Raw genomic sequence first — 14,453 nt, 5'->3', positions numbered from 1 at the left:
CTCTCTCAGTGCCCCTAAACAGAACAGCTTTGCCTACAGAGTGAATTTCTCCAGCTGCTCTCCTCTTCCTTCCTGAGCTTCCTGAGGTGGCTGCTCCTTTCTCTCCCTGTGGTCTCAGCTCATCAGAGAGGCCTTCTTGACCTCTGAGTCAGTGAGAGAAGCCTCCGTTATTCTCCACTGTGACACCTTGTTTCCTCCTTCGGGAAACTTAACGAGTAGAAAAACTTTCATTCTACTCCCCACCGATGTCAGAGTTGCTGAGGAAACCAGGTTGTTCAACTTTTGCTCCACACTGAATCGACTTGTCACATAGTACTGATACCTGAGTCTTCACAACAAACACACAAACAGATGGGTGGGAAACACCTCCAGCTGACTGTGTACATCCACACCACGATGTCATCGTCACATCTGCCCCTGTGTGCAGGAGGTGGGAGGAGAGCCTACCGTGGAAGCAGCGGCTCTCACCCAGAACCAGACTCCCACTCTGCAGCCTGGGGCTTTGTGGTCTCAGATGCACAAGACTTTGTGACCGAGGCTGCATTGGTGCTGAAGTGGAGAAAGGCAGATTCTACCTTAGAGGGAGACACTCAGATGCCTGCTCAGGGATCCCATTTTCCAGTGAAGGTCTTCTGCTCAGATGGTGGCCCTCACTCCCCGCTGGGAGATGTGGGTCACGTCCCTTCCAAGTATGCTCCGGGCATCTCCCTCTTATGTCTTGGGCAGAGGTGTTAGACACACACAGTCTACAATAGCAAGCCCCCCTATAGGCAGGCTGTGCCTTCTCCACAAGGTACATTAGTTGGCCCATTGACTGTCACCATGGCAATATGTTGTGTCCCTAAATTTAAAATATAATTGTTTCACTGAGTATTGCTTTTAAATCTGCAAATTGACTGTGGCTGTGACTCAAGATCTCATTTGAAAGCCCTTTTATACCATTTTAGAAAGTATGGTAGTTTTTCTTAACCCAAAACAAAAGTTAATATTTGGTCTTACATCGCATGTAAAGGAGAACACACACGATCATCAATCACATGAATCCTCAAGAAGCATGACTCTTTAAAGAATGTATTAGGTTGGAATAATTGGATTTGGGTTCCCATTGATTTATGTTTCTCTTTTTCACAAGAGACTTTTGCATTCATGCTAGTTCCCTTTTGTATCTCTTACTTTTTCAATGAATGTAAAATTCACTAAACATGAAATTGGCAATTGTAAAATGTAATTAGGTCACATTCAGTACATTATCCACCACTTCCATCGAGTTCCAAAGTACTTTTTTCCTCATAAGGAAATACTGAGCACAGTGACCACTAACTCCCCATTCCTTCCTTCCTACAACCCCTCACTAACTCTACACCTTGTGCTTTTTATTATTTATTTACTATTTATTGCATCTTTACAATCATAGCGACTGTATATAGATTGGGGATTTCATACACACACATTCTGCACCTTGATCATTTTTACTCCATTTGTGCAACCTGCCTTCCTTTGGTCCTTTTATATTCCATCCAAACTACAAGCCATTGATTGGTGCCACCCAACTGAGGTGGGGTTTCCCATTTCAGTAAATTTCTAAGGCACACTCAGAACTGTGCTCACCCAGTTAGCGGTTTAATTCAGACCACATGGCCTTCATCCCGGTACTACATTGCATGGACCCAGCCACCTCTGAAAATTCCCACCACTGAAAACAGGAGGCTTTGGTGGGACACTGAGATACAAGCCATAAAAAGTACTACATTGACCAAGAGTGAGAGTGGATATCCTTGTTTATTTCTCATTTTAGAGGTGAATCATTCAATTTCCCTCATGTAATATGATGGCATTGGCTTGGGGACCCCTAACCCCAAGCTTTATCCAGAGACTCAATGTCCGGTCATCTCAGATGTGTCCCTGGATGCATTTGTTCCCTTGGGCCAGGTTGCAGCTTTGTGCTATAAATTCGGTTCTCTTTTTGGATCCATGCTTTTTCTCAGAGTTGCGACACTTTCTCACTAAGGAGAACCTTCCTAAGTTGACACTGAAACTGGAATTCTGGAGATTTATTTCCGAACGCTCTCAGGGATGCCTGTCCCTGTCTGTCTCGGCATTGCTATGAACTCTCCTGCTCTGTTGGTGTAGAATCTAAGTGATGAGAATCACAGGGCTACCTGCCACACAAGAGCATTGCACCAGGGGCGCTGCACATCAGCTTCAACAAGGAGCCAGTGAGGCTTATTGGAAACGCCTATTTCATGGGGATAGGCCTGGGGCAGGAGGTCAGTGATGATCCCACTGCAGTGAGCCATGAGGCTGCAAATGCTCTTCATGGCTTGGAGGAGTGGATGTGATAGAAACTGGGGAGCAGAAAGAGATTCCACAGTTAACATGGTGGCTCCCAGACACTGGGGAAAAAGTCTTACATGGAAGTCAGTGAGACAGCACCTTATAGTATTGGGCAGTCTCATCAAGTTTGTACTGTAAATAACAGCATTTTTATTTCATGAGGTAAAGGTGAGGTTTCTTACACAGGGCTTCCAAATTATCGCTTTTGTTGGGTTCTACACAGAATCGTCAATCTATCAGTGCCATGTTTTGTAGCAATTCTGTAGGGATATTGTGATATCATAGTACAAATAGGAATGGAGATTTCATGTTGTACTGGGAGTTACACTTTCCGGAGCTTATTATAGGGATATTGTGATACCATAGTATAAAGTGCAAATACACAGCTCATAATATATATATACATATAATTTTTTACTTTTTTTTTGTTGTACCTGGGATCGAACTCGGGTCCTTGCACTTGCAAGGCAGGCCACCGAAACAATGAGCTAAATAAATCGCCAGGCCTTATTTTTTACTATTAATTCAACATCTAATTAATAGATTTTATCATGCAAATTGATGTGAGGGAACCAAATAAAACAACTTGGTCACTATGAATTGTTAAAATATATATTCATTCTACCGAATTGAGTGGAAAACAACAAAAAAAAAAGGACCTGCAGACCTGTGTAAGACACCCTCAGAAGACAGGAAATGAAGCCCACTTCTGGACACTGGCCCGGGGGTCTAACCCAAAGGTAACCTGGTAGTGAGCGGGACGCAGTCCATGGTACTCAGGACAGGGTCAGGTCACCTGGTCACACACACAGAAGCCCGGTCAGTGGTCAACATTAGGTCTGGAGAAGGAACTGTGCCCTGTTTCAGGTACCATGTGATGGAAGCAGCAGAGAAAACCTCAAGAGGTGGGCACCACTGAGGACATCAGTGTTCGGTCACTGCCCGGTGTTAGACCCAGGACACTGCAGCTGCCACTCCCAGGCAGGACTCAGGCACAGATACTGCAGGACTCAGGCTGAGCCAACTGAGCAGGGTCTCCTAGGACCTCGGGATGTTCACCCTGATCTAGTCCAGTGGGAGAGGAGGAGCCCAAGGGTTATGCAAAACTCTGGAGGTCACTGAGTAGAAAGCTGAGGCTCCCCTGACTCAGGCAGCAAGGGCCTCACCCCGTCGGTCTCCCAGAAGCCCTGAGTTCTAACCCCACTCAGCCTGGAGTGGACGTGCAGGCTCCTTTTCCTGCTGGTGGCTGCCCCAGGTAAGGAACCAGCACCCAGGGCTGCAGAGGAAAATGAGCCAGCTGCACTGTGCACAACACTCCTGTGTCCTCTCCACAGGTGTCCACTCACAAATCCAGCTGCTGCAGTCTGGCGCTGAGCTGAAGAGGCCTGGAGAGTCAGTGAAGGTGTCCTGCCAAGGCTCCGGCTACACCTTCACTGACTATGGTATAAACTGGGTGAAACAGGCGCCAGGGAAAGGCCTGCTATGGATGGGCTGGATCAACACCCAAACCGCAAAGCCCACATATGCTGAGGGCTTCACAGGACGATTCACCTTCTCCCTGGATGCCTCTGTCAGCACAGCATATCTGCAGATCAGCAGCCTGCAGGCTGAAGACACAGCCGTGTATTACTGTGCGAGACACAGTGTGAAAATCACATCCTGAGAGGGGCAGAAACCTCTGGGAATGAGCTTGGCCAGGCTAGGATAACCTGACTCTGTTTTTCTTTAACTTGAGTTATGAATTCACAGGATGGATGTTTGGCAGGCTGACTTCTGCTTGTCTGTTGCTCCAGTTCATTTTAATCGTCTACTTGAATGTGCAGAGGAACCGAAGAGAGGTGATTGGATCACGACTGGATCACTGCTGTGAACAGATGAATGTCATGTGGGAGGTGGGGCCCAGCTGGAGGAGGTGGCTCACTGGGGCTTTGCCTCTAAGGTCTGTCTCCTGCTTCTTGTCTTCCCCTGTGCTCCGCGTCTCCTGCAGAGCTGGGAAACTCCTCCTCAGCCAGCTTCCTCCTTGATGTTTGTGCTTTGGATTCACCTGAGCATGGATTTAATCCTCTGAATCATGAGCCTAACTTCTCCTCTGTTAAGTGGTTGCTGGCTTTGAAGCTCATCCATGAAGGACAAGAGATACCGAGTATATGAGTGGTCAACAGTAGGATGAGGAGTGAAATATGCGACAGTGTCCCGAGCTGGATGTCTCCGTGTTTGCAGGCGTTCAGTGTGAGCTGTAGCTGCGGGAGTTCAGGGGCAGCTTAGTGTGGCCTCAGGAATCAGTGAGACTCTCAAGTGCAGCCTCTGGATACCAGGTGGACTGGGTCTGCCGGACTCCAGGGAAGGGTCTGGAGTGAGTTGGTCTGGTCAGAAAAAGAAACAAAGGTAACAGATACGTGGCAGAATATGCCCCATCTGTGAAAGCAAGACTCACAATTTCCAAGATGATTGCAAAGCCTTGCCTATCTGCACTTACCTATTCTAAGATCAGAGGACTCTGCCTCGTATTAGGAAGTGAGAGAGTCAGAGTGAAGGGGCATCAGTGGAAACCCGCAGCAAAGGCTCCAGCAGGGGCACGTGTGAACAGCAGCGGGTACACAGGACACACTGTGCTGAGGTGCAGACAAGGTCTAGGTCCACCGTTCACAGCCATTAAAGCCTTGTTTCAAATCATGGTCTGAAGATTCATTTCAATCTAATTTCTTTCCAGAACTATGTTTTCATTTACTAATTTGTTTCTTCGGAAAAACAAAATGGGTCACTGAGGAGAAGCGGCTTGTATCTGGTCCAGAACTGGCTCAGGAGCATTCGGAAGCACCAGGAAGTCAGGAGGTTCTCAAAATCCAGAGTGTGGCTGTGTGACAGTGCTCAGCAGCGTGAATGCAGGGGAGCCACAGGGCTGAACAGTGAGGATAGGGGAGGAGCACAGGCCTCCGAGGTTAGACTCTGGGAACATCAGAGGGAAAACAGGAAAGGGCTCTCAGAGGACAGAGCTGGAATAACTGGAGCAGTGAAATAAATGAACAGGTGGTGGATCCCATGCCCAAGTGTGAAGTAAATAGACATGAATGCACCGAGATGCAAATGACAATTGGATAAATAAATAAATGACAGTGTGGGAGTCAGGATCCTCCATGCAAACAGCACTTATATTTACCTGTGTATCTATATAACTCTCTACTGGTCTTTTCATCCATCCATGATTTTAATATTTATTTTATAAATAATATTTTAATTCACTGAATGAGTGAGTCAAACTGTGCAGATTGGGGGTCCTCTGCTGTAAAGGTCACACATAGAGATTCCTATTATGTTCTATAGCTATGCAAATGGTAGGAACTTGATGCCTCCACATGCAGGGAAATGAGAAAACATGAAATGCTAACTGCCCAATTTGAGCAGGGCACACTGCACGCATGTGATGCAAAATCACATTAAACTCTCTTCATATTTACAATTCTTACAGGCTATTCAAAGAAATTCTTTAATACTGCTCTTGCTATCCCTACCTCTTGACTTTCCAGACCAGAAGGCAGATATTGGTGTCCACACTGTTAGGCTCTCACAGGGAGGAGGGACAGATCTGGCCTCTGATCTTCCCCACCACTTACTCCCGAGGTCTCAGGCAGTCCCAGACCTCAGCACGGAAGCTGTAAGGCGGATGTTCCCAGGGTCACTTTCTAAGACAGGGACAATCACTCCTTCCATAGCTAAGTTTCCTCTTGCTGCAAACCATTGCGTTAGTGGGCTGATTCCTGGGAATCAGGTCGGTTTGTGGGCCAATGAGATAGTAAATATTTCACTGAACCTAATGTCCACCAGTAGAGAGGAAGAAATGGACACTTCTGAGATACATGAGTGACATCTGGCAGATCACAAACTGGCCACCACATAACTGAGCTGAGCTTTTACCAGCTGTCTGCCTCCTGCTCACAGGAGGGGATGCTCCTTAGTGCTGTCCAGCACAGTGGGCAGCTACAGGCCTAGCGTGTTCATGCAAAACTCAGGTTTCTTTGGAAAATCAGGACTGTGCTGCTGGTTTCTGTTTCAATAATGCTACAAAGTGACGTGACGTGAGCAGCAGTATCTGTACCTGGTAAAGCCAAACCACATGTTGTTACGGTGAGCATATTTCCCCTCCATGGAGAACTGGAAATGCATAGCGGAGAATGCATTTCTCCTGGACCCCTGCAAACCTAAATCACATGAGTCCCCCAAGGCGTTCTAACTGATGACAAACCTTGTGTCAGGGTGAGTTGACTCTGAACTGAGTGGGACTGGAGCATTTAACTGCTCCCACAATATTTTGGAATATCATTGACTTTAGGCAAAAGGAAATGGATTGGAGTTAGAATCCTTAGATCAAGGTGTTGCATGTGTATTGACCTGTAGTGTCTATCGTGTTGTGTGAATGTATCTATATGCACATAAACAAATGCCCAATGATAAACATGTACTGTTCTGCTAATCCCTAGAAGCTGAGTGTGGTTACCATAACCCCAAAACGTTTATTTATCTGTGAATATATCCAGCTCCCTGAATGATTGCCTGCAACATACAGATAGAGGACAACAGAGTGAGCCCAAACAAACCTCCAGGTGGGGGAGCTCATGACCAGCAGGGGGCGCAGAGGATCCGCTGAACTCCAACAGTGGTTCAAGGAGCAATTGCAGAGATGGAAGCTGCAGAGTAAGGACATCCTGGACTCTGGGGTTTCCTCTCAATATCACATGACCTACCGAGAACATGGAGTACACACATGTACTAGCATTGGCTTACTAAGAATCTACTTCCAAAGAAAGTAAAGTATATGTTTCTGTTCAATTTCATTCATATATGTGGTATTTTTACATATTCATTTATTTCACTGTGTCTCTGATTTCAATCTTTTAAAGCCAACCACACCTTTCATCATTAAACACTAAACTGTAAATCCGCAGAATCGAGTGTCCTTTGAAATGTCAAGTCATCAGGATTTAAAAATGAATTTAGCTGCATGTGATACACGGCTCCTAATGCCAGCCCTCAGGAGGCTGAGGCAGGAGAATCACATTCCTGCATCCTCATATGCATGGTCCATGAAGAGAGAGTGAAGGTGATGTTCTCACACTGAAATCACTGCCTCTAAGAAGTGGCCATGTTCCTCACATCCAGTGCATCTTGACATCCAAGGCATCCTCTGTCTATTCACCTTTCTCTGCTCCTCATCTGGAACCAACATAGTCCCTGACCTGTCCAGTAATTAAGGAATAAGATGGCCCTCATCCCTGGTGCGCTGTCACAGGTGAACCTGCAGCATCCAGCTAGGGTGAGGTCACCTCCCAGAACACACAGTCAGCTGGGATCTGCCCAGCCCTTAACTGTTACCCTTCTGAATTCCTGCTTCCTGGGAGACCCTTGAAATCTCTCCTAATTTCTCCTGTGCATGCAGTGGTGTTCTTACTTAACTGTTACCCTTCTGAAGTCCTGCTTCCTGGGAGACCCTTGAAATCTCTCCTAATTTCTCCTGTGCATGCAGTGGTGTTCTTTTCCTGTGCCTTTTCTGGATTAGCCATGGATATCAAAATGTGTTTTTAATTTGGTTGGATCACATCCTTGACTCTATTAATAACTTAATTGTGGTTCCTTCTCCAAGCTTGTAAGAAATGAAAAAAAATCATTATAGGCATTTCGAAAACTATGAAAACTTGTAAAACGTGGAAATCATCCACTTTTTTGGGACCCATAATAGTTGTGAAATAGCACTGGGATCAATCACTCAAAAACAAACAAACAATGGAGGATGCAGGTGAAGAACTGAGTTGTGGGAATATCTTCATCTAATTATCCAAGTTTATCATTTAAAAATCTATAATCAATAAGAGTATAGAACAAATTTCATTGCACTTCCTTAAATGCTCTAAGAAGAATCCATTTTCCACCAGGGTCCAATAATTTTCCACCTTGCTCCTGTGCCCTCAGTGCCAGGACATTTAATACTCATTTATTTCAAACATGCATAGAAACAAATCTATAAATCTTTGGCAGGCACCTGGACATCCAGCCATACACTCTGTAACACAGAGAAATCCACAGCCATATTCATATTTCCTGTCTTACTAGAGTAATAATCATTTATGGATTATGAAATCTGGATAAATCAATATAGCTGCTAAAATCTTATAACCTAAAATGAAGGGTTAAGTTTGAACCAGACAAAACCCAAACTCCCTTTCTCTAGACTGAAAACCAACTGCCATGTATCATCCTCAAGGCGTTTGCTTCCACCCCAGCTTCAGGAACAGCTTTCTTTCCTTCCTTTGCTCATGGTTCTCCCTCCACCTTGAGATCTGCAGCTGGGTATCTTCGCTCATCCACATCCCCTTCTCCTTCTGAGCTCCGTCCACCTCCACCTCCCTCAGTGAGGACAGCTGTGGTTACACTGCGAGCGCTCCCTGCTGATTCAGGACGTGCTGCCACATCGGGGCCCTTGACTGAACGAAGGGTGCACGATCCATTTACCACTTAAACTGTCTTATACAGATGCAGTGTAGATAACTGTTTTAGTACTAGAGATGGAAACCAGGACTGTGACCTATAATGCAGCCCTCTATCTTTTCTTAATAATGTGCCAGGGTCTGGCTATGTCTCTCACAGCCCAGGGTGAGAGCACAATTGTGATTCTTTTGTCTCAGACTGTCAGACTGCAGGGATTACCGGCTTTTTCCAGGTCTGTGGAAAATTACATAGACCCTGGGAGCCCTTGGCTGCCACTCAGGATGATGAGGATGAACTGTCTCACATCTGCTCTGAGGTGTGCGGGACACCAGACTGTGTGGGGACGGGAGAGCTTTTGGGCACCCATGACCCCTCACTTCTGGACGACACCAAATTGCTTAATTGTGAGATTACATCCATGGCATGCTTTGCAACTTGCTGAAATTAAATAAGTTTACAGATATTATATCAGTTTCAATTCTCACATTGCTTAACTTAGACATATCAATACTGTGTACAGTCCTCACACACAAAAGGATCCAAGAACAAGGAGAGTCCATTACACTGAGCGTATCTGAGGCAGTGTTGAAGACACACAGGATTACTGGTCATTTCCTTTTCCCACTTCTGCCCTTCTTCTGTTTCTCACCTGCTCCTCTCTGGATCTGGAAAAAATGAGCATGCATATAATCTGATATCTCTGATGTTAGTTATGATTTGGGTTTGGCAAGAAAAATGCTCAGATCGCAGAGCAATATATAACACAAGAGGTTGATAGCAAGCTGTACAACTATATGCCACAGCAAAAAATGAACTTAAATTATAAAATCAGGAAAAAGTACATAAATTGCAAACAATCTTGGAACACAGGACAGACAGGTTTGAGTGCTCCATATCCATGTGAGGCCCCGGAACTGTCCACACTGTGCACCATTTTCTATGGTGATGAGGACCAATTGTGCTGGAGGAAGTGTCCAAGACCTCATCACGGGAACTGTGACAGTGCAGGAGCACAGCAAGGCAGGGAGGGTGCGAGTTGTTAGCCAGCTGTGCTCCTGAGTCCACCTGAGCAACTAAAATCCTGAGCTCCATCGGGGGAGCCGCAGAGGGGATCAGATGGGGGCCCTCTGTCTCCTCAGGACTGACTGGGTATGAGGACAAGTTGGTGATCTGTGCACTATCCTCGTAGCATGACACACACAGGGAGACACACGGGGGAGCAGGCACCTGTAAACCCAGGAAGTCAAAAGGACTACTCTCCTGTTCTTCTCTTATGCTAACCATCATCCCATTACTCTCTAAGGTGGTCATGGAGAGGACAGGACTAAGATGCAGGAATGGCCTCCTGCTGTCTCCTGGCACACAGTGTTCTGACAGGAGAGACACCATTTGTCTTGGTCTCCTCCCAAGACAGGAAGCACAGGCAGGATCCTGTATGCAGCAATGGGGGCCTCTCATCCTTGATGTGCTCCAAACACAGCGATAATTGGAGGCTTTGTGTCTGACTTCCTGGTCCTGAGTGTGCAGGCATCACTCACTGGGAGCAGATGTGGAACTCACACCTCAAGGGACAGGTGCTGCTCATCACATCCTTGCTCTCTCTTTATTCTGAGCCCCGAGCCCTCCCATCAGGTTCAGGACCTGGGGAGGACATGCAAATCTCCTCCAGCCCCTCCTCCCACCGGCTTGAAAAAGCCCTGCAGGGCCTTGGTCAGGACTCCTGTGCCCAACATGGACAGGCTGTGCTCCATTCTTCTCCTGCTGACCATCCCTCCCTGTGAGTGCTCTGGTCAGGGCCTCAGGGATGCAAAGGCTCCTGTCTTCATCCAAACTAACTCACCTCTCTGCTCTGTTTTTCCACAGGGGTCCTGTCCCAGGTCACCCTGAAGGAGTCTGGCCCTGGGCTGGTGACCCCCACACAGACCCTCAGGCTGACCTGTTCCTTCTCTGGCTTCTCATTGAGTACAACTAATATGGGTGTAGCCTGGATCCGACAGCTCCCAGGGAAGGGCCTGGAGTGGATGGCAAATGTTTGGTGGGATAATGATAAGTACTACAACTCCGCCCTGAAGAGCCGGCTCACAATCTCCAAGGACACCAACAGCCAGGTGTCCCTCACGATGACCAGCATGGACCCTGCAGACACAGCCACATATTACTGTGCGAGAAGAGCACAGAGACTCAGACTTGAGGGCCTCCTGTACAAGATCAGTGGCTGGGTCTCTGCTCAGTTCCCTCCTAGATCAGGAAAGAGTGCACTTCCTGTCAGCCTCTCAGGTTTCCGCTTCACCCAGAGCCTGGTGGCCCTGACTTCCTGTTACTACTTTAATCCTTCATCACAGGCCAATCTTGGCTATTTATGCATGGCAGATGATGTGTTCTGTTAATAAAGGTGCAGCATGTGGGGTTCCTGGTACCTGAGCCAGTTGGGCCATTGATAAGATACAACTTGATCACTAGGTTCACAGTTCACACACCAGGAGGATAGAAATCACCAAAGCCTTTATTCAACTGCTAAGTATTAAAGTGGACAAGCATTAAGGGTTAAAAGTATGGTGTCTTGGTGTGAATCTTAAATGCCCTCCTAAAGCTCGCGTATGGAAGGCATGACTTCTGTGCAGCAAAGCCGGGGGAGGGCCTAGAGAGGTGAGTAGATCATGAAGGCAGGGCTGTCTTCAAGGAGTTAATCCACTGGTGAGGACATCGCTCAAGGACACCCAGGAAGTGAAGCTGGTCATGGGAGCACGGCTTCCTGGATTATACCTGGTCCTGAGCTCTTTGCTCTTTCTTTCTCTGGCTCTATGTCTCTCTATGCCTCCGACTGTCTGCCTGTCTGTCTGTTGCTCACTTTCTCTTTTTCACTCACTGACTGGTGAGCAGCAGTTCTTGGTCACACACCTGCACGACCATGACATTCTGCTGCCCTATTGGCTCATAAAAGGGAAGACGGCTGTCTACAGAGTGGCCCTCTAGCTGTGAGTCAGGATAAATATAGCCTCTTGTAAACTGATTATCTCACGTAATTTCTTCACAGTGATACAAAGCTGAATGAGAGACATGGGAATTACAAAACTAAAGATACTTTTTTAAATGAAATTATTGAACATACTATAATCAAATGTACCTTAACAATGTAATTTCTGTCTTCCCATGATAGAAGACATGGCAGAATCAGTTTAAAAAATGAGCCTTTTGACATTTCACACAGGATCTGCTGTGCTAAATTCACATCAGGAGTGAACTACATGCTCAGACAACTCACAAGCCTTACACTTGAAGAAATCCACCTGCACTTGATGTCACAAACAGACACACACACTTTACTAATCTGAAAAGTAATTTTGTAAGCAAATACATACCTAAATAAAAATGTAGACAAAGACCTGCAGTCAGTGTGGACACCTCTCCCCCATGCATGCAGGTAGACCAAAGCAGGACAAGCATTACCCTCATCATGGAAACCTGCAGACCCACACCAGAGGAGCAGCGCCCTCTAGGTAAGCAACTAGGCCTGTGCCTCATGCTTGCTTCCCTACCCATCAACCCTGCTCTACAATGTTTCACCATTACAGCTTGGTGCACCAGAGGTAGACTGGTCTTGGACAAGGACAATGACCAGGGAGATATGGAGCAAACTGATCTCAGACTGAAAAATTAACCAATGGGGTACAAGAAGGAGGAGAAAAAGTGAGATGGGGTTCTCATTCAGGAGTTAAAAATGAATTGTGATAGAAAACTGTTGAGGAAAAGAATGAACAAGTAAAGAAAGATAAATGGGCAAAACAGTAAATAAAAGAAACATAAAAAGAACAGAAAAAAATTTCACCTCACCTGATGTAAATAATTGTTTATTGAGTTTATTGATACATGTTAGGTATACAGTGCAGTTATATTTGATATTGGGATCTTGTACCTTTACATGACAGGTCTTGGTTTTCACTTTATCCCTTTAGCCCTGCCCTACCTACATCCTCGCCTCCCCTCCCCTTTACAGACACTTTATTTCCATTTTTCATCTACACATATTATTTTCTTTTCCCTTATTACCTTTCCCCTACACTTCCCGCTTTCCCTAAACCTTTAGCCTTTTTCTTGCTATTTCGTATTGTCAATTATCTCATTGGGATCTTATGTACTATTATAGTTTTTCACACCAGAGAAAATATTCAGTGTTTACAAATGAGTGACTTATTTATTTCACTTAGGAGTATATCCTCAGTGATCTAAATAATTGCAACTAGTTTAAGAAGGAAATGCAAAGTGACTCAGTCTGCCACCAAATTCCTCTTCCTCTGTGTCACTAGAATACACATTCTCTGCTTGCAAGATACAGTGCACAGGCATACAAGGCCTGGCCCATGGATCATATGTCCCGAGAACCCCTTCCTGTTCCTTGAAGTGCAGCAAGTTTGACATTCACAATGCTATCACCCAGCTCTCCACAATGGACCTGAACAGTCCAACAACTCTGTCACTTTCTCTCTTCTGTCTCTCATTCAAAGGAGGAAGTAATAACCTTGCAAAGAAATCACAAAACTCAAAGGCTTAATGCAGCACTTGTACGTTTCTCACTCAGGCCAAATACAGGGGTCTCTCAGGGACCCAAGCTCCTTTGCAGATGGCTCTCCACTTCCTGGGAATTTGCTGTCAGCCAGCTGGGACCCTGAGACCACCAAAGCTGCATGAAGTCCTGACTCCACCCTATGTGGAACAAAGCAAAGTTACACATGCAGCCCTCTGAATCCTCAGGGCTGACTGGGCCTGAGGACAGGCGGGTTACCTGTGGACAGCTAGTGTGGGATGATACACACATGGGGACACACTGAGGAGCAGGCGCCTGTTCTCACAGCAACTTACAATGACCTGTCCATTGTCCACGTCCTATGGTAGCCATCATCTCTTTCTGCTATCACAGATAAAACAGCAAGGAATGTTATGGAAGGAATTGGTAAGTGACACAGAGAGAGGTGGCAGAATGGAAGGAAAACAACAAAACTTTATTCGTCACTGAGTGTTGATCCCACAGAAAGGAAGTGTCAGGATCGAAGACACATGGGGTTACAACTCCTTCTTTCATTGATTTCCCAGCCCTGATTTCCTTTGGGTGGCTCCATTTCATTCTCATAGTTCACATTGCTGCTATACAAATCATGGTCACAAGGCAGTTACCTTTCAACCCAGATGTAGTAATGCTGTGCAGTTAGGGGAGCTTACCGTTAGGGTTCACCTAGTTATGTATCCTAGCCCATAGGAAGCGGGTGTTCAGGGTCAGGGGAGCAAATGTTAAAAAAGGTCCCTTTCATCTTGACACTTTTACCATCATGTGGCTCCAGTCTCTTCAGAGCTCATGGTCGTGACACATCCTGTTATCGCAGGGTAAGACAAAATGTGTCATTTAATAATTTATGACTTTGGTGTGTCTTAGTTCTGAACTAAGCAAAACAAACAGCTATTAGAGATGGCAGGAGCCATTCTACATTGTGACACTTTATATGATTTTACTACTTATAAAACTTTTCTCTATCAGGAACATTCAGGAAGAGTCTCCTGCTAATGGGAGCCACACAGTGCTGGGGCAGAGCAGACACCTCCCCAAGCCAAAACAGGAAGCATAGGGATGACCCTCTCTGCACAAATAGTGG

General features: G+C 46.0%; 2 gene segments (V, D, J or C); both read left to right on the top strand.

Annotated features, from left to right (window-relative positions):
• Positions 1–396: 396 nt before the first annotated feature.
• Positions 397–3,997, top strand: LOC104860634. The segment is given in 3 exon segments: positions 397–689; positions 3,543–3,589; positions 3,669–3,997. Coding segments are annotated over 3 exon segments (669 nt in total).
• Positions 3,998–10,529: 6,532 nt separating this feature from the next.
• Positions 10,530–11,198, top strand: LOC104860635. The segment is given in 2 exon segments: positions 10,530–10,588; positions 10,675–11,198. Coding segments are annotated over 2 exon segments (570 nt in total).
• The last annotated feature ends 3,255 nt before the right edge of the window (positions 11,199–14,453 follow it).

Source organism: Fukomys damarensis, unplaced genomic scaffold (genome assembly GCF_012274545.1).
Source record: "Fukomys damarensis isolate Sample0158 unplaced genomic scaffold, DMR_v1.0_HiC HiC_scaffold_25, whole genome shotgun sequence".
NCBI lineage: Eukaryota > Metazoa > Chordata > Mammalia > Rodentia > Bathyergidae > Fukomys > Fukomys damarensis.
The sequence above is the reverse complement of the archived record's forward strand: the minus strand, read 5'-3'. Positions and strand labels throughout refer to the sequence as shown.